The sequence below is a fragment of the Acinonyx jubatus genome, chromosome X (assembly GCF_027475565.1).
Source record: "Acinonyx jubatus isolate Ajub_Pintada_27869175 chromosome X, VMU_Ajub_asm_v1.0, whole genome shotgun sequence".
NCBI classification, from domain to species: Eukaryota; Metazoa; Chordata; class Mammalia; order Carnivora; family Felidae; genus Acinonyx; species Acinonyx jubatus.
Window position 1 is genome coordinate 5,608,363 of NC_069389.1, and position 27,941 is coordinate 5,636,303.

The 27,941-nt window shown below is 44.3% G+C and overlaps 1 protein-coding gene across 3 annotated transcripts in view; it reads right to left on the reverse strand.

Moving 5' to 3' along the window:
- The window catches only part of ANOS1 (anosmin 1), a 179,994-nt gene that overhangs the window by 15,805 nt on the left and 136,248 nt on the right, over positions 1–27,941 (reverse strand). For 2 of the 3 annotated variants that reach the window (XM_027050597.2, XM_053202044.1), the window contains 4 exons: positions 25,855–25,984; positions 14,287–14,492; positions 10,984–11,128; positions 2,748–2,894 (listed from right to left, as the gene is read on the reverse strand). In XM_027050597.2, coding sequence (XP_026906398.1) covers positions 2,748–2,894; positions 10,984–11,128; positions 14,287–14,492; positions 25,855–25,984 — 628 coding nt within the window. The remainder of the gene's footprint in view (positions 1–2,747; positions 2,895–10,983; positions 11,129–14,286; positions 14,493–25,854; positions 25,985–27,941) is intronic. The other variant, XM_027050598.2, reaches the window with a different exon arrangement.

Here is a 27,941-nt window from a genome sequence, read left to right on the forward strand (position 1 = left end):
TTGTGGTACAGTGAGGCTCCCCTATGTTTTATATGTTAATTTGGCTTTCAAATTTAAAATCAAAAGGGAAATGGGATGGATATAATTTAAGAAAAAGCGCATTCTGGAGGAAGACAAAACTCTAGTTAGAGCATGACTTATTCTTAGTTCCTAAGTGGCCATGTGATCTGGTGAAATCAACCTACATCTGCCAGCAAAGTAACTCTACTGCACGGTGGTTCCAGTTTAATCTGCACTTGAAGACAGATGTGATTCCTTGGTTGTTGTGTGTTCCAGTCATTATTGTATGGGAATATTGACCATACACATCTGCAATGATCACCTGTATTCCACCCTGTACTGAACGTCAAGGCAAGGGAAAGGAGTAAAATGTCAAAGGTTTGGAAAGGAAACTATAAAATTCTCATTATTTACATGCTACATGATTGCCTTTACAGAAGAATGGAAAAGAATCATCAGAGGAAATGTTGTAATGAGCAAAGTAATATAACAATATAGTTGGATTCACCATCAAGATATAAATAGAAGATGGATTTTTTAAGTTTATTGATTTTGAGAGAGTGAGAGTGCAAGCTTGGGAGGGTCAGAGACAGGGAGAGAGAGAAACTCAAGCAGGCTCCGTGCTATCAGCACAGAGCCCAGCGTGGGGTTCAAACTCACGAACCGTGACATCATGACCTGAACCGAAACCAAGAGTCGGACACTTAACTGACTGAGCCACCCAGCTGCCTTGGAAGATGCATTTTTATATATGGCAGCAAAAGTTAGAGAATAAAATGGAGGGAAATGTATGCATGTATATATCATAGGATCCAAATAAACAAACACCTCAGAATAATCATATTAAAAAGTATTACAGCTTCCACATTATATATTACAAATTACTGTTGAGAGGAAATTTTAAAACCTGAATAAATAAAGTGATATGTCAAGTGTGCAGATTTTTAAGGAGTGAATTCTCCAGTCATTACCATATATTGATTACTTTTTGAGAGACAGAGCATGATCAGGAGCAGAGCAGGAGCAGGGCAGGGTCAGAGGGAGACACAGAATCCGAAGAGGTTCCAGGCTCTGAGCTGTCAGCACAGAGCCTGACGCAGGGCTCGAACTCAAGAACCGTGAGATCATGACCTGAGCCAAATTCGGACGCTTAACCAACTGAGCCATCCAGGCGCCCCTCCAGTCATTACCATATAGATTGATTGTAATTTCAGTAAAGATCTCAGAAGATTTTTGTGGAAATCAAGAAACTAGTGCAAATTTTTATACAAGAATACAAAGGGCAAAGAATAATCAAGACAATTTGAAAAAAAGTAAAAAAAAAAACTGAAAGGCTATTATTAAAAATATGTATAAACCTACAGTAGTTAAGACAATGTGGTAATGCCAGAAAGTTGGAAAAATATGCCAAATGCCTCTACAGAAAGTTAAAGAAATTAACTTTCTCATAATATTTGATTTAGGGCCAAGGCAGCAGCCCAGAGCTTTGGGGAAACAGTCATTTTTTTTTTAATGTGTCATTTAGTTTTAAGAGAGCGTGCAAGCAGAGGAGGGACAGAGATCAAGGGGGACAGAGGATCCAAAGCAGGCTCTGCACTGACAGCAGCGAGCCTTACACGGTGCTCGAACCCATGAACCATGAGATCATGACTTGAGCCGAAGTTGGACGCTTAACCGACTGAGACCCCCAGGTGCCCCAGATGTCAACAGTTGTGAAGAAACCGCTGGAACAAGAAGAACTCCGACACCAGTCTCCTGTATGGCACACGAGTGAATACCAGAGCAACACTGCCCTTCCAGAAGATATGGAAGAATTGTAAAAACTGAGCTCTTGAAACAATCTATTTTTTGTATGTTTTCAAAACATATCAGAGAGGATAAAAGTGCACCAGGAGATCCAAAAGGACCATGTCAATAACACAAGATAAATATGCTACGAATAAAGAAAACAAGATGAATTTATCCCAAAGACAGCCACTCCAGCAAATACTCAGAACGAAGAGAATGTATTCTGAGGGCAAATCTTTACTGAAGAATGAATCATAGCATGGAACTTCTGAAGGCACCTGACTGGTTTGTTTTAGTGGAGCATTGGGATAGTGTGGCGTGTCTGTGCACAGTAGCGATTCAAAAATGTCACTGGAAATGCGCGACAAGGTAGAATGCTCATATGTTATACGAAAATGTGTGTTTTACATATAAATAGTATATATGGGGGGACATACACATAAAACAAATGAGGGAAGAACAGAAACACAGATAACTTCCGACAGGACATCCACCTAAATGCTGTTCCTATGAAACACTACTGAGATAAGTGACTTTTTTTCTCCATTTCCATCTCCAAATCCAATTATTTGGGTTGCCTTTTTTTTTTTTTTAAACAAAAAGCTCATTTACAACAAAAATTTACAGCACAAAATAATGAGTATTTTGGAGACAAGATCGGCCTTCTGAGAACACAGTGAAGACAGGCTAACATCCCTGAAATGTTAACGTCCAAGCAGCTGACTGATACTGATTTCCAAATGTGATACAGATTCCCGGGAAAGACGGGGCTGCCCATCCAGACTTCACAACAGCAAGGCATTAAAAAAAAAAAAAAAAAAAAAAGGACTAAAGTGTTTTGTTCAGCTCCCGTGTTCCTTAAAATCAACACCGTGTCTCGACTTGACTTTCTCACCAGCACCCTGAGATCACTGGGCTACTTAATGCAAATAACAAATCATCAAAGAGCGTTGACGCACCTTCAGTCTTTTTCCAGTAGACCTTCACCTGCAGCTGGTTGTCTTGATAGAAGGGAGCTCCGATTTCCAGGAGGCGAGCGGGCCGTCGTCTTTGGAAAGATGGCTGTATGTGCACCACACTCTTCCTGGGTTTCCCAACTTGCTCTTCTGAAAAAAGTACAACACTGTGATTCCCTTGTTAAACGTAATCGGTGATTGGTATACGTTCACCCCGGCGAGAAAGGCGCTCTGGTGCAAAGAGGTATAGACAGCATTTCTCATTATAGATTTTTTTTTTGTAGTTATAAAGAAAGTAAGTAAAATGACATTGAAATACCATGTATCATGAAAACAATACAGATAGCTTTTCACAGAAGTACCAGCATCATCTATCCAACACCTGGGGCGAGGCCCTAAATGGAAACCTTATTCAATCAACTTTGTACGGGAAATATTGAGTCAGCAAATGCAATGCAATGCAATGCAGTGATACGTTAGATGGGGGAATAGAATTTAAGCGTTCTTTTTTCTTCCTTCCTTTCCTCCCTCCTTTCCTTCCCTCCCTTCCCTTGCTCCCTTCCCTTCCTTTCTTCCACTGGGAAAGCTTTCTCTGAATGAGGTAATTCAAACTTTGATTTCCAAAACTCTGAGCTAGGCTATTTCTTATCACATCGCTGTTTTGTGCCACAATCTGACTCTAGTTTTACTGTTCTTTTTATTTTGTTGTTTTAATTTAGCTGCATCTTTCCCATTTGTGCTATTCTTAATTCCTAAAATCTGCTGGGTTCCTTCGTAACTACGTTCAAGACTCCATTAGCTCAGAAGGCCCTGGCGCTCCTTGTCTGTGCCTGGCATGACGCTCTGTCCCTCAGAACTCACCCTATGCTCTTCTAAGGGACGATTTCCCAAGATGTACAGAAACAAACCTTCCTCGGTGCACCTATACTTTCCCAGCTTTAAGTAACTTTTCCTCCCCTTTAATTTGTCCCTCCAGCTGATCTTGAACTGAAGTAGCAGCAGAACCTTCCTCTAACCTCGCTTGGATTTCCACTGCCTGGCTCAGGGACACACATGTAGTAGTTGCCTAGTAAGTATGTACTGGATGAAATGAAATCTGAGTTCATGGCTCTAGAGCTGTTACCAAGCATTCACTTGTCTGGGTCTTGCAGAATGTTTTATTTATTTTGGCACAGTAATCCTTCGCCACGGGATTCAAACATGCTTTTTCTCCAGGGTACACGTGCTTTGCTGTGTAAAGGGCAATCAACCTCGCTTTTTCTCCAGGTATATTCCTGGTGGTCTTTGGTGTGCTCAGTGAGCTTTGCCACAATTTTATTTGTATCCATACAGCCATCCTATGAAATAGAACAGGGTCAATAAACTATCAGTAGAGGGCTGGACTGTAAATACTTTCAGCTTCGTGGGCCACACGGTCTCTCCCGACTGCTCGCTCTCATTACAGCACAAGAGCAGCCATAGACTGTCTGTAAACAAATGAGTGTGGCCATGGGCCAATAAAATTTTATTTACAAAAACAGGCGGTGGGCTGCAGATAGCCTGCGGGACATCGTTTGCAGATACCTGAGCAACTGGCATGAGCAGTTGCACATATTACACATATTACAGACAAAACATGGAGGAATCAAAAATATGAAGAATAATGTCCAGTTTCGTGCAATTCAAGCAGTAGTGAAACTGAGCTATAATCCCAGGGCCATCGTGTGTCCACCACTAAGTGCCACCTCCTTTTAGAGAACAAGGTGAGAATATACATTATTTAATAATAAGGACAGGTGCCTGAGTGGCTCAGTTGGTTAAGTGTCTGATCTCGTCTCGGGTCATGATCTCACAGTCCGTGAGTTCAGGCTCCGCGTCGGGCTCTGTGCTGACAGCTGGGAGGCTGGAGCCTGCTTCCGATTCTGTGTCTCTCTCTGCCCCTCGCCCCGCTCCCACTCTGTCTCTTTCTCTCTCAAAAATAAACATTAAAAATAATAATAAGGATATGAGAACTTTCCCCTGGCCTCACGTCTCTCTTACCCACTCCCTAATTTTAGAAGCAGGGTGAGAAATCCTGCAAGACTTCTCTGCTTTCTCAATTCCAAGCAGCCCCTTGGGAGAGAACGGATTGTGCTACACTGATTACATCCCGCTAAGAAACATGTTATGGAACCTTCTCTGACATGGCTGTGAGGTCCACGTGCTTGGGAAGACAGGAGCAAGAGGGAACAAAGCAGGGGCAGGGAGGACACTCCTGACCTGGGTGAGGCAAGTACAGGAAAACTGAGGACCCCAGCACCCCGATGCAGAACAACCACATGGACCGTCCACTGCTGCTCACACTGCCGTGCCCCGATACCTCCATTCCCTCTGACACCGCTGTGCCCACTGTCACTGTGGTGCCCACTTATACTACCATGCCCACTGTCACCAGTGTGCCCACTACATCCTCTGCTCCAGGATTCAAAGGAAATGGGTGCATCACTCAGGTTCTAACTTAGAGTGTCTTATCTTAAATAGTTCAAATAAATGGATCCCTGAGAAACATTAGGTTTCAGGCTTCTGCACCCAAAGCCAATGTGTGTGTCGGGGGTTTCATCACATCACCAGCAGTCCTCAGACACCAGGTGGGGGTCCTACCATTCAGCTAATTCTGACGCCATCCACCTGCAGATGGCCTCGGATCCCCCTCTGACACCATCCACCTGCAGATGGCCTCAGATCCCCCTCCGGGACACCATCCATTTGCGGGGGGGGGGGGGTCCCCCTCCAACACCATCCACCTACAGATAGCCTTGCATCCCCCAGGGTAAGGGCTCCATCCTACGAGATGGCCCCCACTGCAGACAGCACTCACACGTACGGTTGGCACCTGTGATATTCTGACTATCCGCTATAGGTCAGAGGTTCCAACCACCCCCAACTTGGATTCAACTAATTTTCTAGAGTGGCTCACAGAACTCAGAAACATTTTACTCACTAGAGTACCTATCTGTTTATTATAAAGGCCCTAACTCAAGAGCAGCCAGAGGAAGAGCTACACAGGGCCAGCTATGTGAGAAGGGGCACACAGCCTCCATGCCCTCCCCAGGGGTGCCACTGTGCCCACACTGCCACATGTTCACCAACCCAGAAGTTCTCCGAACCCTGTCCTTGTGCATGTTTATGGAGTTCCAGTGCCAGGAATGGGGTCGAAGACTGAATACATGTTTCTTATTTTAAATCACAGTATCACAGGCCACTTTGAGAGGCCCTGTGTCATCCTCCAGAGAGAGCCAGTGTGCCCACCAGCACAGAGAGCTCAGAGCCCAGAGAAGACTGAGCCAGGAAAGAGAACACACAGGGCTCTTGGCCAAAACTCATTCCGTTCCTGGTCACCATGGAGGTGAAGAATCCTGCTGCCCACACGCAATGTATCTGTTGACTAGCTAACTAAGGATTGAAGATTTTCGCAAGCCATGTAGGTTTCTAATCCCTGTACTATTAGGGAGTGACTTTGAGAATTTGCCAAGGACCACCAAAATAGAGGTTTAGACACTATTTTAATCTCTATGTGAATTCTATCTTCCTGCATTCTTATTATATCCTATGCAAACGTTTATTTCTCATTACGTATATGTAAGGACATAGTTTTCTGTATCTCAAGAGTGAACTGGCATTGGTCTCTTGAACTGCCATTGGTCCCTTGAAATGTTTCAAGTAGAGAAATGCATCACCATGTAGTGCTGCTGAGGCCACATGTAATGGACAGATAGGCATATGCGTCAGTCCTAGGAGCCTGGACCTGACTCGAAAGGGGCATCCTGCACTTACACTACTAAATAAGAATGGAATAAAATCATTCCTGCATATTGTAAAAAGATACGAGGTCTGATTTATGCTCTTATTTAATAGTCCCAAAGTTAAGAGAAGTGAATGACCAGGCTGTTTTTTCAAATGTCACAATTTTGATTAATTTCACAGATCAGGAGCTCCAGGATATTTTGTCTCTGCTCCATTTTTAATTTGAAGAGCTGGAAGAATACCCCAGCAGCATGAGGCAACTCTAAAACATCAGTAATCTGTCAACCCTGGAAAGATTCTTCCAGCCTCCAAAAGAGCAAGCAACATTTCCTTTCAAGACGCTGTTACATTTTTCTTCCTTCAAGGGGCCCTTTTACAAAATGGCAGGAACATTCAGCCTTTGTTGGCATAGAACTTTTTGTCATTAAAGCACCTAGCAGCCTGCAGACCTGGAAAATATAATTCAAAAAGTAATTTACATGCTGGCATTTACTACTCTCTTTCCTATAAAATATAATTTCCCTTGCTTATTCTATAAAGTTGTAATTATTCTTTACTTCTCATTGGTCTGTGATGAAATATACGGTGTTCTTGTAAAAGTCATGTACTAGCATTTATGAGATTATATATCACCATCAGTGTATGAAATCCTGACAAATATTCAGCTATATCCTGCATAATCCTTGGTAAAGCCCATCTCTTCCAAGGGATACCCTGAGACAAAACAATATGTGCTATGACAGGTACTCTGAACTATTCTCTCATTTACTTTTCCTTTATCACCTTTCTGAATCCACATGAGTAAGTTAATCCTTAGAATAAAATGGCCTTTGATAGGTTAACTCTTGTATCTCTTTATTGATCAGTTAAAACATTATCTAATTTTAAAGATGATTAGAAAGTGACATTAGTGGGGCACCTGGGTGGCTCGATTGGTTAAGCATCGGACTGTTGATTTCAGTCCAGGTCATGATCTCATCATGGTTCATGAGCTCAAGCCCCTCATCAGGCTCTGTGCTGACAGCGTGGAGCCTGCTTGGGATTCTCTCCCTCTTTCTCCCTCTCTCTGCCCCTTCCCAGCTTGTGCACGTGCTCTCTCAAAAAAAAAAAAAACTTAAAAAATTTTTAAAAAGTGCCATTAACATTCACAATAAACCTGTCTGATGGAAAGTTGACTGACATTGTAGATAAGATAGGGATTACTGATTGTGTTTCACAGATATTTATGGAGCCGTACTTAACGCACCACACATATAGGTGCAGAGCACAATGGACAGATAACCCATGTTCCATGATCTAGATGAGATTTTTGGGTTGGTGGATGTTCTTTTCCAAGTTGGGAAGGGGTGGGTCTCAACCCCACATGGTGGGGTCTGCCATATGCAAAAGGAAGGATGTTTCCGCCTCATATTACAGAGGACAGGGGAAGATAAACATGATGTGTTCATATGTATGGGGAACTGTGTGCCATTCTGAAAGGGAGGAATGTGCACTATATTATGCATTATGGCTTAAGATACGAGACAAAGAGAGGTTTACAATCCCCCGTGAGAGGGTGGGAGAAGAAACTAGTTAAAGAGGATCTTAGCGAGCCAATGGGCTTGTGTGGCGATGTCCCAGGAAGAGTGAGAAAGCCCTAGATGTGCTGTGGGGATCCAGAGCCCAATCAGAGCTCTGTGTCCACGGGGACTTGCCGAGGCACTCCATGTACCTCCACAAGAGCAAGCTGAGGTCAGATTCTTCACTCCTTGTTCTTGGTTGTGGGAAGAAACACAAATTATGCGAGTCTGCAATCCCACACCAGCTTCTAATGGGGAAGGAATGTTGTTTACCAGAAAAACCAGGACACATAAAGGCAAACGTATTTTATACAACATGAAATCCCTCCCACCAATAGAAGAAAAAGGTCTTTGGTGAAGCAGAAGTCTACAGGACTCAGGTCTGAGAAGGAGGCTGGGGATGAAGAAGGGGACAGGAGTGAAGGATGAACTTTGGGAGAAGATGACTAGGGGACACTCTTGAGGGTGGAATTCAGAAGAAGGAGAAGTATGTTACACAGCTGCTATTTTCTAAAGCACATGTGTGCTGCCATCTACAGAATGGATAGTTAAGAAAGAGTGAAAACAGATACTAATTAGGAGACTTGTTTAATTGTAAGAAAGTGATGGGAATGGCCCAAACATGGCAAAGAACTTGATAGATCCCAAGAGCATTTGACATTAGAGACAAAAAGGACTTTCTGCAGTACTGCATTTCTGGAGAGAAAGAAAATAGAAACATGAAGACTGGCCTCTCAATCTCTGGCATGAACAGATGGGTGAAGGGGGGAGCCGTCTGCCATGGGAGATCCCGGGAGAGGAGCAGGTGTGCTGTCTGAGCACCTGCTAGCCACCCCCGTACAGGTGCTGAGCTGGCAGCCAGACACAGGGAGAGGGCATCAGAAGCACAAAGATGGTCGCTGAGTCCACACACTCACTGAGCTCTCCCAGGGACAGCGCTACCTCCCCCCCTTCCTTCCTTCTCCCCAACACTGAGTTCTCTGCACACACAGCACGCTTTCCAATCTCTGCGCATGCGCACGCACACCCACCCGTGTGTGGGCGGATGCCCATGCCTTGTGGGCTCACGGGGCACTCGTGACTCTTGAGGGATCTCATTCCCCACCGAAACTTCAGCTTCTTCCGTGTCCATTATGACTACGTGTGCAGTGGACTGATGTCTGTGCCATCATGTGTACATGTTTATCTTCCAAACTCAATGTTGGGCAGAGCTCAAAATGCATCTAGTGCTGCAATCATGTGTATGTGTGCATATGTCTACGTGCATGAACAGTACATGCATGTGTATGTTTATGTGTGCCTATATCCATGTGTGTCTGTGTGCACGGACATGCACACATAAACAAATACATGGTACATATGTACTATATTGTGTATATTTGGTCTATAAGTATATATTCTATATACTGGACCTATGTTTATAGTACAATACAGTATAATATAGCAATTACCTCCATCATTAGGGACAGTAATGTCATGTTTTGTGGCCATACATTTCAGGTTGAGGAGTGGATGAATGACAGGATTAAAAAAATCCATGAAGTTACTACACCTATAGAAAAGTTTCCAAGAGGAATTTTAGGTAAAAGTTGTATTATATTCAGAGAGATGCTTAAAAATAGTAGACTGTTTCAAAGACACTTAGTTTCCAAAGAGATGGTTTCTCATGGAGCTAGGAAGCTGTTTCTAGAACTTTTTTGAAAGCATCATTTCAAACAGACCTGCTCATTCCGATCCTATTTTTCCCAGGTGGTAGAAAATAATTATAAGTAATGACTGCGTCTAACTCTGCAGAGCATGGCTTGCCTTTCCTATATTCAGACAGGCTTCTAGCACTTTCTACCCTTCTGCAGCAGGCCCATGATGAAAGGCAGATACCATGGGGCTCTACTCCTAGGGAATCAATATCACATGGTCCTTTAATCTCTCCCATTCCCAGAAACCTTGCCACGTGCTTCTCCTGAGCAGTTCTAACTAGCCCCGTCTCGTGAACAAAGCCAAAAACAAGAAAGGAACTTATTTTCTGGCTCAGATATGACTGCCATGTAAGACTCTCCTCTTGTTTTGCTCAGTTTGTGGCAAACATACTAGTTTAGAAAAACTGGAAGCAAGAAAAACCAATATGGGAAAAATTTACTCAATGGAATATGAAGTAGCCTTTCAAGAAGCAATGTGACCACTGTGGAATACCTGTTACCACAGGTATGTCACCCATCCGCAGGTTTAGGAGACATAAGTTTTCTTGCTAAATTTCCACTATGACACCAAAATATTGCATATTCAAAAGATACAAATTAAAGTCAAAGGTAAAACTGAAACATGGCTCAATGACCAATCTCAAACACACAAATGTTTACCTACTTTTGGCAACACGCAAACAAACAAAACCCAAATTTGGATTTTGCTCTGTACGACCTACAAAACTTGAAGACTTCCTTCTTTCTCTCGCTACCCGTGTTGACACACAGAAGTCATCTCGATGGGCAGGGACGCTACTTCCCAAATTCAGCAAACGTTTGGCCCAGGTAGCAGGACTCAACAATATACATTTCCCATACAGAGCGTGCGGTTGACCCATTTTTTGCCCCTTCAATAAGGATCCATATGATCAAGCAAAGGTTAAACACCAATTTGCTGAAAAAGATAAGCAAGTATGGCGTGGAACCCAAAAAGTAGGTTTTCTGTAGCTACAGCTGTCCCTCCCGATGGCTCACTGCCACGTCTGGGGCCTCTGAGGGTTGGACATGAGTGGCTCTGGTAAGGACGCACCACGGAGCCTGCCAGACGCTGGGAGAGGGTGCCATCAGGGGAGAGGCGCACGGCGAGGCCAGAAAGGCACGCCTGCACAAGGAGAGGGCACTTCCTGTGGCCGGTGGGGCGTGCGGGCGTGAAGTTCAGGGACAGGATAGGACACTTACTGTGGCTGGCAGAGCGTGCGGGCGTGAAGTGCAGGGACGCCTTCGCTCCTTTCAGGCGCGTCTGCCCCCAGTACGCGATGGCCTGCAGCTCCACGGTGTAGCCACTGTCTGGCTGCAGTCTGTCCAGGATCGCCGAATTCTGGGACTGCAGGAAAAGAGAAGATTCGCCAAGCCCGTTACAAACCGCTCTGCCTCTGCCGCTCCTCTTCCTCACAGAGCCAGACGGTCCTCAGGAAGCATCTCGTCAGCCCCTGCCGTACAAGTGCCCTTAAAAAATCCAGGTTTACTATCAATATAAGCAGAACGCCCAAACATATTATTTGGGCATTGTGTTCCTTATCCAATTACTGGATCCTCTTTCATGAGTATAGAAGTGAATAATTCTAGGATGCCCGGGTGGCTCAGTCGGTTGAGCATCAGACTCTGGATGTCAGCTCAGGTCATAGCTTCCCACCTGTGGGATCGAGACCCAATCAGGCTCTGTGCCGACACCACGGAGCCTGCTTGGGATTCTGTCTCTCTGTCCCTCCCCTGCTCACTGTCTCTGTCTCTCAAAATAAATAAATACACTTTAAAAAGTTTGAAAAAAAAATGAGTAATTCCGCTCTCGACTATTCTAGACACCACCTCATGGAGAAAAGAGACATGTTTGCCATAAACTGATGGAGGCAAGTGTTAGCAGATACCTGGAAAAATTATGAACTGTGCTTAACTGTATTTCTTTGATATTTATTCTAAATCTTCCATGAGTAAATTTCAATCAAAAGTGGTAGTAAAAATCATCCCGAGAAAATGCTTTAAGATTTTTTTAGTCATTGTCATTGTTAATGTCAACCACTCATCAGAGCTTCTGTGTGTGATGCACAGCCTTAAATGAAGCAAGTCAAAAACCTGTTTATTTGCCTGATGGCTGGAGGCCAGAGAGTAATTCTACTAAAGACTGGGAGATCCAGTGACATCGGAGCGAACCAGCTGTGGGATGGTGGCTCCAAGACAGGAGCACAGCTTCAATAAGTCTGAGTCTGCTGCTCTTCCTAGGGTTACAGGAAAAGTAGGATACCAAAGTCCCTTGCAAGAACTCACGGTGAAGAAAAATAAGGTTACTGTCTTAGAATTCAAGACGTCTGTCAAACTACTATGCATGTGTTGACGTGAAAGAGCTCCTTGGCTGCAAGACTTGCCTACAAGTGGTCCAAGTGGTGGTATTACCAGTTATGAAAGTCGGACACTGTGCATCAGTAATGTAACACCCAACCGCAGGCCACTGGTGGCACGCACTTTCCAGTGCGGACGATCCCAGTGTTATGTGTGCAGTGTGCCTGCTGCACGAAGGGCATCGTCTGAGATCACCAAAGACGGAATCACAGACACAAGACCCTTGTGTAAATTCCACAATCACCTATTGGCATTCTGGTCTTCATTTTGGGTCTTGTGAGATCTCTTTTCAGCAAGAGAACATGCTTCTCATGGGCATTCCAGAACTGTGAGCGTGATCCCCACCGTAAATTATACATGGCATCGCTGTATGGTTCGGGCTTTTGAGGGATGAATTATCAGAACTCGGCCATCCTCATCAGCTTGGCTCTGCAATGCTGATGGGGCTGCACTTCCAGAATGGGAAGACCGAGCGTCAGACTCCAGACTGCGGCTGCTTCTCCCGGCGAGGTTGGGACTGTGCTCTGCGGCCCGCTACCTGGTACCGTTAGAGAAAAACCCTCCCAGGGCCTCGTGGTGGACATTCTACCTCTCTTAGCCTTTAGCGTGTCTGCCTAAACTACCGATTCTCAATTTCTCCTAGTCACGGTTTCCTGTCAGATTGCCTAGCATTCTCCCTAAACTATTATCTCTCAGGTAAAAGAAAACTGACTTTTGAAAAAGCATCCCCTTTGAAAACCCCTTCTCTCCTTATTTACCAAGGATATTAGAATGGTATCTTAGCAAATGGGAACCTACTGATTCCCAAGAAGAAAATTTCATACTTTCTCACATTCTTACGCATTTTCCCAGTTTCTAATCTTAATGTCAGTTGGTCAGATTTAACACGGAGAATTCAGTGATCCACATGACCTACAGCTTGCCCGCAGTGGATTCAAAAACAGAAGTCACCCGTAAGACAGTGACCTACCATTTTGGCCACTCTGGCCCATTAACACTTTCAATTAAATTTGCAGTTCATGTTTTACTTATTTAATTGATAAAGAATAGAAGTAAATTGCAAAGTTTCCTGGTAACCCGTGATGCTGTTTGGTGACTGATGGTGGGTGTGTTTGTGTGTGTATGGGTACCATACGCGTTTCACACATCATATTCTGCTTCCAACCCCTATGATCCCTTCAGATCTCCCTATGAGATAATCATGCATTGCCAATGATCGCCTGCTGTGAAGTCCTTCAAAATAAAAGATGGAACAGTCAGGAAGTTTCTTAAAAATAAAAACAAACTAGGCATCACAGCTAAATATCAAGGATACGGAGTTTTGGAGACGTGTTTTAGAATTCTAAATGGCACAGAAATTGGAATCTTCACCGCAAAAAAAAAAAAAAAAAAAAAGTCCTGCTATCCTTGTTTAAAACATTTTCAAACATTTGTTTTTTTATGGAATTCAACTTTACAAATTAGGAGGAAGTTGTTTATGTAAGTTTTGTAACAACAAAGGAATGTGTACCAAAAGGAAACCGGGTAACTCCTTTTTATGCACTAAGAATTTCATACAATGCAAAATGTTCACTATCATAGAATCTCATTTCAGAACATGGTTCAGTGAAGATTTTCTTTCTTTCCATCTGGAAAATAAACCACTCCGAGTTCTTTTAATCAATGAGAGAAATATATTGTCAAACATGCATTTTCTAAGCTGTTTACTGTTCCACTGATTAGGTTACAGATGGAAATACCTTGCAACAGAAAAGCCAGGAACATTTGCTCTTTGATTTACAAGGATCTCAAGCACACCCAAAGAAAAAGATCTAAATGTAAAAGACATTTTGAATTATATCATTTTCTATGACTGGACAGTTAAGACAAAAATGATTTTTGTTCCTTCTCTTTCAGGAGTTTGGCCTGCTGTTTGGATGTGAGTCAGTCAACGGACTAAATGCAGCTGTTTTGTACCTAAAATGTCAAAGGCAAAAGCATCTGGCACAGCCTTCCATTCCTCGAACTTCCTTGGCCCAAACGAGAGGGATGGGAACCTTTCCTTCACCCATTCCTTCTCTCAGCTCAGCAGAGGCCACCTTTCCCGTCAGCTGCCTTGACCTCCAGTACAACTTGGAAGACAACACTCTTCTTCTTGTTCCCACTTACCCCATCCGTAGTCTTTCTCCGCTTCTTTTTTGTTGGGACAAGTGACTTGGTGCTGACTGTCCAGCTCCAAAATACCTTGTAGTGATGCACAGGGATGTCTGGTTCCTCGGGGAGATCCCAGACGATGGCCACGGTCACGGTGCCGTCGCTGTTTACGGTGGAGTTGGCAAGCCGGAGATTGGCAGGCGCTGGGGGTGCAGAGGGATCTGAAATCCGGGAGAAAGACAAACCATAGGACTTGAGCACCCGGGTGACAATGAAACCCATGTCCTTGTAGGTCTAATGACTACATGGTCAACACATGAGCACTGCACGGGCCATATTTGTAATCTAGAAGGCTCCTTGGAGGCATTTACGTATCACTATAACCCAGCTTCATCTTTACTGTGTTTGAAATTGATAAATGTTTATAAAACATGGCAAAATCCGATTTAGGTGGGTTGACATTAAGTAGGTCCGCCATGCAGAACTGCCTTGGAAAACTCTGGAAAGAGAAACAGAGAAATGCGGCTCGTATGACTAACTGTTTTCATCTCAGTGGTTCTGTAACTTTTGATCCTCACTTCAAACAAGAGCAACAAAGGGATGTCAGCAAAAGTAAAGCAATTTTTGTCTTTTTTAAAAAAATATTTATTTATTTTGAGAGAGAAACAGGCAGAGAGGGAGGGAGAGAGAGAGAGAGAGAGAGAGCAGGGGAGAGGCAAGGAGAGAGAGAGAATCCCAAGCGGGCTCTGAATTGTCAACACAGAAGCCGATGCAAAGCTTGATCTCACCAACTGTGAGATCAAGACCTGAGCCCACATCAAGAATCAAAAGACTTAACTGACTGAGCCACCCAGGCGACCCAAAAGCATTTTTTTTTCTTAATCTACATTACAAATTGGATGACATATGGATGACAACCGTTTCTGTAATTTCGCCATTTCTGGCTTGTCGCGTAAAGCAAAAGCTTCTTCGCCTCTCACAAGACGGATGAGGTTACTCTACAGATCTCCACTTTCAATATATATACAAAGATAAGCACGTACACACAAAGCTAGATGGCCTTTCCTTCATTCTCCGCCACAAACTGAACAAGTGTAGATGCCACTCACCACAAATGATTTACGGATGGATTTGTTTGAAGATGCTTTCCCAGAAAAATGCTGTCAATAATTGGAAGGGTAATGCCATGTGCATCACAAGTGCCAAGAAGTTACACCTAACTTGATATAAATGAAGATGACTGAGGGGATTTAGCTATGTTTTTACTGTCAAGATTGTTCGTGGTTTTGGAACGATGGAAACATGGATTATTTTTTTAAGTCTCTTGCTTTTCTAGAGGTATATAAGGACTGGAGGCTTGGTTGATTGCTTAATTTTTATTTATTTTTTATTTTTTTATTTTTTATTTTTTTAACGTTTATTTATTTTTGAGACAGAGAGAGACAAAGCATGAATGGGGGAGGGTCAGAGAGAGGGAGACACAGAATCTGAAACAGGCTCCAGGCTCTGAGCTGTCAGCACAGAACCCAATGCAGGGCTCGAACTCACGGACTGCGAGATCATGACTTGAGCCAAGTCGGCCGCTTAACCGACTGAGCCACCCAGGCACCCCGATTGCTTAATTTTTAAAAATTTTTTATGTTTATTTATTTTTGAGAGAGAGAGAGACAGAGTGCACATGGGGGTGGGGCAGAGAGAGAGAGAGAGAGAGAGAGAGAGAGAGAGAGAATCCAAAGCAGGCTCCAGGCTCTGAGCTGTCAGCATAGAGCCCAACACGGGGCTCAAACTCACAGACCTTGAGATCATGAACTGAGCCAAAGTCGGACACTTAACTGGCTGAACCATCCAGGTGCCACAGATTGCTTAATTTTTTTAAATGAGAACAGGAGAGCCTGGGTGGCTCGGTTGAGAGACCAACTCATGATTTTGGCTCAAGTCATGACCCCAAGGTCATGGGATTGAGTCCCTCGTCAGGCTCCACACTGAGTGTAGAGCCTGCTTGGGGTTCTGTCTCTCATTCTCTCTCTTCTGTGGCCATAGATGGATAGATAGATAGATAAAAAGATGAGAATATTTCATTGTTGTTTTTCAGGTAAGGTGAATCCAAAGCATGTTACGTGACAGTGTTGATGAGGTGGTTCTAATATTGTCAACTTTAGGAACCTTCTGGGAGCGCCCAAGACATACACTGGGATACGCTGATTCGGTGAGTCCAAGTGGGGCACCTCTATGGATAGTTTATACATTTACATAAACATGTATTTATGTTTTATGTAAAAGATCTTTCTCTGTGTAAAACACACATGAAAGTCTGATGACCTATCTGCAAGCTGGATCTTGGAAAGCATCGCACCTGCCTGTGACAAGCCAAGAGGTGTGAACATGACTCAGCTCAGTGTAAGCTGGAAAACACTGGTCACAGTTACCCTGGGCGTGGGAAGCTCTGGACTCCTTGCTGTGCTTGCTGAGCAGAGCCCCAGGAACCGAACCTGGGTCATCGATGTGGCTATGACACCACCAAGCACTGCCCGGTGTTACAGGCACTTTCTCTACCTGACACGGCTCTGCTGAATTTCCCCTCGGTCCTGCGGGACCCGGATTCTCTTCTCTGCCTGATCCCCCCCCCCACCCCAACTTCATGCCCATGCTGCCATGACTCAACAAGACGGTATCCGGCCCCCGAACTCAGGGACCTCTTCTCTCTCATGTACTCGCACTTTCTAGGGATCTCGTCCAGTCACGGCTTTACCCAAAGTCTGTGTGCTGCTGACTCTCAAATGTATGTCTTCCACACAGACTTTGTCCCAAACTCAGAGTCAAATATTTGGTGGTCTTCAAGTCAGCTGCCCTTGGAGGTGTCAGAGCCAACTCAGAACTAATGTGTCCAGCACTCACGTCATAACCGTCCCCACGCCATGGGAGCCAACCCTTCAATAAACAGAAACTCCTCCTTCCACTTAACCAGACTGAAAACCTAGATGTCAGACACTTCTGGGGCTCTCATATCCCCTAAGCAAACTCTGTTAGCACAGACTTCAAAATATATGCACAATATCTGCACCACAACCAGCACCCACACCACGCCAACGCCCTCCTTCCCCCATCACTGCCAAGACCTCCTCTCAATGCTCCCTCACGTTGGGGCTGCCTCCCTGGAGCCCGTCCTCAATATACAGCCAGGCGTCCCTTATTCTGCACAGCCCTTAGTACCAACTGACTTACAACATCCTTTATGTCCTGTCCGCCTCCACTCACAAGAATGAAAGCTGTATGAGGGGAAGATTTGTTTTTTTATCTGTTTTGTTCACAGATCCGTTTTATCTGCTTGTCTTCCCAGCATGGAGGCCAGTGCCTGGCACACATCAGGCTCTCAGCAAACAGTTGCTGGATGAATAGACGAATGACTTTGATTTGTGAGGGCGGTATTTCTGTTTCCATTTTAAACCCTGTCAGTTGGAACAGGTGAGTCCTAACAAGACAGTTAAGTGAACCGAGGGGCTGTCTCTGGCTTGAAACAAGAGACCAGAAGCAATCCCTCTTCCTGTAGGATTCGACCTGTATCCTAGGAAAAGGACCTACTGACTTTTCTGCGAGGGAACCTAGTTTGCAAGCTAATCATCTCTTTAAGGCAAGAAAAAAATGTTTAATGCATAAGGATAATCACAGGTGTACATGTTCTCAGGGATGTACCTGAATGTCTCTATGCTGAAAACAGGTGAATTCTCCAGTTATTGTAGGTTCATAGGAAGAGCTCAAACTCATCTCCTCTCCTAATAGAGAAATTCAAGTTTAACAAGGTCTGCTAGTATTAGGTATTGTGTTGTCTTAATATGCTCCATTCGGTACATAATTACTTAGTTCCCTAGAAAACTGTCCCGCACCTTGGATGTGATCATAATAATCCAGAAAAATACTCTCCCATTTACAAAACGTTATGAAACGTGCAACATAAGTCATGAGAACCACCTATGCAGAAATAATGCTTTCAAATATTTGAATTGGTAATATGTGCTTTATCTTACCTTAAAAGTAAAGCCCTTTCTGACAACTCACAATATCAAGACGGTATACTTCCATTACCAAGATGAGACACCCCCAAAATAGTCACTGTCCGATGATGAAGCCAACAGGAATTGGAGAGAGCATCTGGTTATTGCCCTCATTCTCCTCTGTAAGCCAGATACTCACGTGGCCATTCGTTCGCTGTAGATGTCAGTGGAGAGGCAGCCTATCCTATGTGTCTAATCTGAAGGATTTCACTCGCAGTCCTAAAATTCCCATATCCAAGCCATCCCCTGCCTTGTGACATGCTTCCCTTCATTACGAAGGAAAATATATTCCCTTTGCTGCATTACACAACATCTCTTCTTTCCATTTGCCCAATGTCTTAATTGCATTAGAATTTAGAAATGTCTGCTTGGAAGTCTGCATGTGAAAAAGAAATACACACACAATCTATTATAATAAAGCCCTAAGGTACTGTACAGCTTATTCGTTGGTGCTTTTTAAAAGAACGGTAAAGGCCTTAGGGTTAGAGAGATGAAGTGACTTGTCCAAGGTCATTCAGGTAATGGTGGCAGGGGAGTGGGGAGTGAGAATGAAAACGAGGGAAGAGGAAGGTGAGGCTCTAAAAACACACCCACACATGCCACATCCCTACATGTATTATATGTCCTCACCACAACTATGGGCCAGTGTCCCTGGACACAAAACTTGGAAAGCCCTTTCACGGGGAAGGTGTCTGTGCTAATAGCCTAGTGCAGGGCCTGACAAATGTCCTCAGGGAAGGGGCAGAGAGTAAACACTTCAGGATCTGCACACCAGTCTCTGTGGTGACTACCTCACTCTGCTGCGATAGCTCAAAAGCAGACATGGAAAATACGTCAACACATGAGCTGTGTACCAATAAAACTTTATCTGTAAAAGAGAGCAGCGAGCCAAATTTGGACCCCAGGCCATAGATGGCCAACCCCTGAGTGAGAGTCTTTTCAAAAGCAGTGATACCATTAGCTTTTTGAAACTTGAGACGAGCACCATTTCTAATGTTACAAGTGTATGGTTGTGCTTTGTTGAGTAAACATTGGAGTTTTGTTCCCATTTTACAGATGAGGAAATGGAGGGCTGGAGAGTTTACATTCTAGAGTGTGTGTGTGTGTGCGGGGGAAGGGTCGGAGTCACATCACGAGACCAGTGCTCTCGGACCCCTCCCTCTGGGCTGAAATAAGGAAACTTCTCCCCCAGCTTTCTGCTGCTTTCCCCTCCCTCTGTGAGATCTCTCCAATTACCTGCAGAAACATTTCAGAAAGTAGAAAGCAATCACGCTGCCAAAGATAACTGAAATAGCAAGGCTGTGCTAGCTTCTGCTTACATACAGTTTCCAGCACAGGCTGTGTTGACCATTTGCCATGAATGGCCAAGGTTAGCTCTGGACAGAAACAGTTCCTTTCATTTACGATCTTATGTGGTGCCTCAAGCCAAGGAGGTGTGGGTTTCAGAAGGAGAGGTTTAAGGTTTCACTCTGTCTTTAACTTTAGGTGGGTAACGAATGCCACAAGTGAATGGGTAGCATACAAACAGCAAGGAGAACAACCCGTATAAATAAATAATATACACATACACATGTACATTCATGCGCGAATAGAGGAACAACATACATTCTAAGAAAATGGATGTAAATTTTATCACCTACTTGATTTCCTCAAATAATATCGAAAGACCAAACCTCCCACTGAAACGCATCACAGGAATATGTCTTAAGGGAAGTGACAGTGACCAAGTGGATATTTAAAATTTTTTCAACGTTTATGTTTGAGAGAGAAAGAGAGACAGAACGTGAGTGGGGGAGGGGCAGAGAGAGAAAGAGGGAGACACAGAATCTGAAACAGGCTCCAGGCTCTGAGCTGTCAGCACAGAGCCCGACGTGGGGCTCAAACTCACAAATGGTGAGATCATGACATGAGCCAAAGTCAGACGCTTAACCGACTGAGCCTCCCAGATGCCCCCCAAGTGGATATTTTTAAAGCAGTGGTATTACTACCCACAAGTTCTCCACCTGAATTAGAAGGTTGGTTCTAATAGGTCAGTTTTCTTTTTCTTTCCAGACTCAGCAGTTGGGATAGTTTTCCTTCCCTCATTAAGGAAGGAAGGAAGGAAGGAAGGGAGGAAGGGAGGGAGGGAGGGAGGGAGGGGGGAGGGAGGGAGGGAGGGAGGGAGGAAGGAAGGAATCACCGTGCAGTATCTAGACACACAACTCGTAAGTCTTTAGAAAGCTGCAGAAGGTACCCTAAGTACTAAATAGTTCTAGGACACATGTAACGTGGAGTCTTGCCCAGTGGAAATGGCACACACAGATCAGCTGTGGGACAGCATAAAAAGTCACAGGTCCCGAGGAGCAGGGGGGGACTTTACTAGTATCAGTGATGTCTGTTCTCATTTTACTAACACTCCATAATGTATGCACAGAATAACATCCAGCGTTGAGACTTGTGTGCTCTGAAAACAACACTGTCTTCGTCCTTTCCTTTTTAACGTATCCTGGGCTCACGGGAAAACAGACAAGAAACGTGTAGGAAAAGCCTCGAATTTGGAGGGACATGAATATAATAACTAGAAAATGACATATTAGCTTAGCAACAGAAGGTGGATTTTTAGTGTTCCCTCTACGTCCCTTTAACGTTTGCTGTTTCAGAATGGTCAACTGATACTGACCAGTCTTAAACATCCAAATGTTTGCCTGCTTTCAGCAACATGCAAAAAAAAAAAAAAAAACAAAAAACAAAAAAACAAAAAACCACCAAAAACCCAAAATTCGGATTTTGCTCTGTACAACCTACAAAACTTGAAGACTTCCTTCTTTCTCTTGCTACGTACGTTGACACACAGAAGTCATCTGGATGGGCAGGGACATTACTTCCCAAACTCAGCAAACGTTTGGCCCAGGTAGTAGGTCTCACCAATATACATTTCCAATATGGGGCATGCAACACACATGCATTTTGTGTCCCTTCAGTAAGTATCCACATGGTCAAACGAAGGTTAAACACCAATTTGCTGAAAAAGACGAGCAAGTATGGCGTGGAACCCAAAAAGTAGGTTTTCTGTAGCTACAGCTGTCCCTCCCGATGGCTCACTGCCACGTCTGGGGCCTCTGAGGGTTGGACATGAGTGGCTCTGGTACGGACGCACCACGGAGCCTGCCAGACGCTGGGAGAGGGTGCCATCAGGGGAGAGGCGCACGGCGAGGCCAGAAAGGCACGCCTTTCTTGGGTTATTGCCGCCGTCTGACACAGGAAGGGGACCGGGGATCTTCAGGAACGTGGGCATTCCTTTTGTGAAACTGTGAATGTATTTATTTTGAACCACAGCAGAACATGTCCGTGATCTGCTGTAGCAGGAATCCCGTGGCCGTGGAGCCCGAGCCCTGCAGACCCCCGCATCCCAGTGTCAGTCCCTGCACCTCACGGCTTCAGGAAGCATGGCTAACTTGGGAACCCAGCTCCTCAGCTGGCCCTGCCAGCGGCCAGAGCTCTGCCCGTGTGTGGACGGATGTCCCCGCGGAATAGCGTGCATCTGAGGACTGAGTCCCCACAGCAAGGAGTTCGGTCGCCCACAGTGACAACCAGTATGGGAACCGGCCTCTTACCCTCTTCCTTCTCTTCCTCCCTGCCTCACCTCCCATCCCCCTTGTTCCCTGGACGGCCTCCCGAGTAAGCCACTTGCGCTCAAAGCTCTCAGGCGCAATGGCACCCTCTGTTCCTATGCGCCGTGCTTCCCGTGGTTTGTTCCAATGCAACAGGACACAAAAATTCTGGTGCACCCTAGGATGTGGCAGCGGGGTGAAAGAAAGGCGCTTCATCCTAGCAGTGACCGAGGAAGGTAAGGCGCCACGTGGAAGCATTACCATTCCTAGTTTCCAAATCAGGAGACAAAAACCGGAAAGAGACATTATGCATTAGGATACCGAATTATTTGTCATCTTCATTTTTAACGTCAAAGCCGATTTTCCTTCTTAAGTACCGGGGGAAAGGTGGGAGAGGATTTAAATAAGTGAATACAGAAATTATCCCGACCTCTCTTTTGGGCTTTCTGTTGCCAGCAAAAATTACTGATTTTCTCTATTTTATAATCATGCATTTCTTCTGGGGGACGTACGGGCTAACAGCAATCTACCAACGTAGCAACAACTCAGAACTTTCTGTACAAATCATCACTCTGAGGGGCTGAGATTAAGTTATTGGAAAATACATGAGTTAAAAGGAAATTAACTTAGTTAACAGCCAATCCATTCTGGCAAACCACAGACTAATTTTGTATTTAAACATAACCATAAAGAAGAGAATGACAAGAATTTTGGCTTCTCCACGAAAATCAGGATTAAGGCCAATGAATAGCAGGCAGAAAGCATAAGCTAAATGAAACCCATTTTATCAAGTTTTTTTTTTCTTTCTGTATTTAATTTGCCTTTTATTTTCAGATGTGTTTATTGTAGATGGAAAAAATCCCTTCCCCCTTCGCCTTTCCCTTGACCCAGACTGAAGTGATCAAGGCTGGCCCTCTACTCAACTCACATACACTAGAAATTACTTACCCTTTGCACAGACTATTATTTTAGAAGCAATAATTCTTTCTCAAAGCAATTTTAAACTACTCGAGGACTTACAACTGGTATAGTTTCAGTTCTGGAGCACAGCGGGAATAAATGGGCTTTTATTAAATGAAAACGTACCATTTTTTGAAACATGGCAGTGTTAAAATGTTTTATTTCCTGCTTTTGCAAATATGCTCCATAGCTATAGATCTCCCTGGGAGGAACATTCTAGATTGTGTGGTTCTTGCACTCTCACAGACCTAAAGTGTTTGTGCAGATTTCGTAATCACCTCTAATATGGTTTCAGTGTAGTCGCATCACAAAATGATGGGAGTATTATAATTGCGCTCAACGGTTGAAGATTTCCTCCAGGACTTGTCCAAAGGATGCCTGACCATTTACAAGACGGCGACACATCTTTCCCCAGTTACCCGATCTCGTCAAATGTAGAATGGGGATCTTACTGGGGAAAAATTGTGTTAACAACCTTATTGGAATTTAACTTACATATGATAAAACTCACTCACATTAAATGAACCAGCCAGTGACTTTTAGAATTTACTGAGGTGGCCCACCAGCATCACTCACTGGCAACTTCACTCTTCACTCTTCCGGGCAACTCACTTCTGGCTTCGTCCAAAGTACCATCACCTTCGCCCAGGATCATTAGAGTGGCCTCCCCCGGCATCCCTGCTTCCCCCTCCTCTCCCCTCTCGTCTCCTTTCACACACATCTCTTTCTCAGCAAAACCCTTGTCTGCCTTTGCTAAGACTGTAAAAAAAACCGAATACCCTTCCTTAGTATTGTCCTGAGTTCTATTCTATCATCAGTAATCCCTATCCTACTTTACAACAGTATTTTGCTTATTAATCTTATTTACTGTTTCCTCACACCCCCAACTGGAATAAATATGTGTGTGTGTGTGTGTGTGTGTCTGTGTTCCACAAGAGCAGATAGTTTTTTTCCTTTTGTTCATTTATTATCCCCTGTGCCCAGAACAGTGCCTGATACATATAGGTGCTCAACAAATATTTGTTGAATACAAAAAGGAATGAAACATGAGTGATCCAAGGAGAAGGTAAAGATGCAAAACTAACTTTGGTCTACAGCATGGAGGCTCCTGGGGGGGGGGGGGTTCTCACAGGGGAAGACAGTGCCCCACAAATCACTGTGAATACCGCAAGTCCCTCCATTGTACACTTAAGAGGAATGATTGCAATGATGCAATAATTCTATTTCAAGGGGTTTAAAAACTGTTTTCCCAGTGAGGCCCATTTCTACATTTGATGAAACTGGAGTAAGGTGGGGAAAGACGTGGTGTCACCCTGTAAATGGTTAAGGATCCTTTAGACCAGTCCTGGAAGGAAATGTCTTTGACCATTTATTTAGCCAGTGTATTACATTTCCACAGTAGTGTGATGCATTTTTGCTGGGAAAAGACTAGGATCTACTATGAATTCTGCACAGACGTCTTTGGTTTGCAATAACTGGAGTCTGGGATGCTGAGGGTTGGATGTGTTTGGAAAATGAGTAACTAGAAGAGAGTAATGGTGACTGTGATGTTTCCCCAACATGGTGCATTCTCATTCAACAAGAGCCCCTTTAAATTTGAGGGATGCAGCCGTGATTCTAGACGACTAAGGTGCTCAGACACACGGCAGGGATATTGGGACAGCATGGCCTGGCTGCTTCCTCGGAACGGGTGCCTCTTAGGCAGTTGGAACCTACATGACCGGCCCTGGAAACTCAACAGAGCCCTGCCCAGATCCCGCCCCATCCCTAAAGGTATTCCACATCTGTCTCCAAAGGCTGCAAAGTGCTTCTGCCCACGTATTTGCAGCCCTGACCGGAGCCACCAGACGACCTGCAGCAGCAGAACAGATGGTAACACAGTTCGGCCACGATGTGCCTGGCTCGCCTTTGAATCATGACACCCAAGTTGATCCTCACCTCCGAACCCACTGTGAATTAATTATTTCACTTCCCTCTCTAAATCATCAGGCCAACTGGAGACAGCCTCGAGACAAGGTCTGATGTCCGTGATTCCACTTTTAAACTTGCTTAGTGCATTTGCCTCCATGGAGGGACAAAATGCACTTTTCCTTTCTTAAAAGTTCTTTTTCAAAAAAAAGAGAGAGTTAAAAGTCTACAACACACACTGTAATAGGATCCAAATATGAAATTATCTCGGTTGCAAGCTTTCCACTGAAGACCAATCCTGCGGCAGAAGTCGCAAGTCAGAGCAGCCCGTTCAAACCCTCCCGTAACATACGTATGACTGATGTCATAAGCCTTCTGTTATGCATTGATATCACAAAGCGTTTTGTTTAAAATAAATCTGAATTCGCTTCCACGTAAGACGAGAGTGACTGGTTAGTAGGTGAACAAGCCGACCAGCCCGGCTCTGAGATGAGGTTTTGTAACACACGTATAATGAACGCTGGAGGTGCACAGCCATCTAAACACGACTGGGGGAATACACATGGAGGGAACACTCATATCTAACCCGGGTATGTCCTTCAACTACAATACGGTGACTGTGAGTAGATGACTCGGGGTGACTCGGGGTTTAGATTCTGGGTGTGATGAAATAAAAGAGATTAACTCACATTCAATATGACAACCGTTTCAAGAAAAGCCGCAGAGTCCAAAGTAGCTCAAACTAAACCCTCCCCTCTAAAAATTAATTCACTGGTGACTGACACAGAATATCTCGAGGCTAAGACTCAACACAAGTTGATAATGGAAAACCACCAGTTCAAAGTTGAGAAAACCCCACTAGATTATCTTGTGCGATGTTTGGAAGGTATAAAGCCCAATGACGGTCTTAATCGTATATTCACACGCTGCCTTCAAACACATCTGGTCCTTTTCGCCAACAACAGCAAAGCCACCTGCTGAGCAGCTGTGAATAGGAACGTGGGGACACAAGGGATGTGCATCCCAGGTATGCCGGGAGGGGGAGGGGAGCGAGGGGTCAGGAAAGTGAGACTGACCTTTGGAAGAGCGGAAGTGTTTGCTGGGGGCGGTGAAGCCTCGGGTCCCATGCACGTTGACACCTGCCACTCGGAACTGGTACCACCTGCTGGGTCGTATGTCAGTCAGCTGGACCCGCTCATCTGTGGTCTGTGGGGAGATGTCACAGAGCACAGAGAACCCTTTTACCCAGACATGTCAGCTGGGTCTGTCGTAAAAGTGCACCACCTCATCAGCCAACGCCACGCTGCCTTGACGTCCCTGTGCCCTCGTGCCTAAGTGTGGGGACCGTGCTCAGTTATGAGAAGAGCTATCAGGGGTCAAGGAATTTCTAGGGCGTTTCAAGTGTTTAATTCCATTCATAGGTATTTCACCCCAAAGAGTTAAAGATCTCTGGAGTCAAAACCATATGAACATGGCTGAGCTCCTTGAGTCTGGTGACTAAATACAGCACTAAACCCATGAGGGTTTTAATCGCTAAGTTATACATATGAGCGAATATATACATGAGCTAATCATTACATTATAGGCAAGAAAATGAAATCACCTTTCAATTATAGAAGAAAAATGCCTCTTTAACTTGCTTGCCAAATAGAATCTTGGGAGTCAGATGGAGACTCACATGCTTTAAAGAGCGCTAACAATTTCCGGAAGTATGTTGCAACCCGAGCCTTTTTTCCCTATTTGAGTAAATCACGTATGATCTGCAAGGACCCGGTCGTGCTTCTCAAGGGTGAGGCGTGTTGATATCTCTCTGTCCAATAAAATGTCCAAAGGAAAAAAAGTGGGCAGTGGTGAAGGTGCCCGGGTTTGGCTGCGTCTCCTGCTGGAGTCACAAGACTTCAATTAACCTCCCACCTCATCAGGCTGAGGGGAACCATACCCGCTTTCCCGACAACCCGTGGGGGGGACCTGCGGACCCCTGCACTGACTTCAAGAGCCAAATCCCCACATGCGGGGCCTCACTGACCCAGTGAGTTGCCCAGTGCCAAACCCAATGTGCGCTCAGTGCATGAAAGTGGGCAAGTGGGATTGAACTGAAACCTCCTTAGCCCGGGTCCACAATAAGTTCTTGCAAAGGGGTGTCACATGTACTTTAATATCTAAGGGAAGAGAAACATTTCCGAGACCAAGGAAAAGCTATGAACTCTCACGTGTGGCTTTCTACCTCATTTAGCAAACTGCGAGGCGACCCTTCCACAGACATCACCATTTACTTTTAACTTTTAGTTTAAAAACCTGAAGCCAGCACGTTCCCCATAGCATTTAGCAGACAAAGAAGGCAGGGTGGAAGGAAGAGAAAGAAAGATGTGAACTAGTTAATAATAATAGTAATAATTACATTACTATTAATGTATTATATATTAATATAAATAGAATTGTAATATAAAATATTATACACATTTATAAAATTTATTATTATTATTCAAGATCTTCCCTCTCTTCAAAAAAAGGAATAAGAGACATGATCTTCTTGTCCATTACTTTCATAAATCTTTAAATAATTCGTAAAATTTACAAGTGAGACTGTCCCATTAAGGAACATATCATGTATGTTGGCTGTATGCCAAACACCTTTATGTTTTAGTAAAGCAAAAAAAAAATTTTTAAGAAAATAGGAATGAAACACTTCCTAAATTTATTTGAGCAGGCATTTTCCCCACTCATTTGTTCATTTATTTAGGAGTGTCTAAATTATTTTAGTGTTTATCCTCTTTGAGATACTATTAGAAAAGAACCAAATTCCTCCTCCAAACACTTGCACCCTGAAACTGATTCTGCATCTACTGGAAACAATAACGGGAATCGGGTCCTTGGAGAAAAATGACCCGATCCACTTAAGGTCAGAATCTGTGCCTCCAGACACATGTGGAGAAAGCGTTTCAGCTGCTGAGGACATGAGGCAGGTTCACACTGAGAATCTGTTCATTTTCTAGAACCGTGTACTTTTCTTGCAGCTGGCACTCCGTTTAGCAGCTCTTAAAAAGAAAGAAAATATTTTGCTTTTCTCATCAGCGAGACACAAAAGGAAGCAGCACGGGTCAGGATAAACCCCAAGCGTACTCCATGCAGGTGGGGTATCAGTGTGTAAGCTGAGCGGGACGGA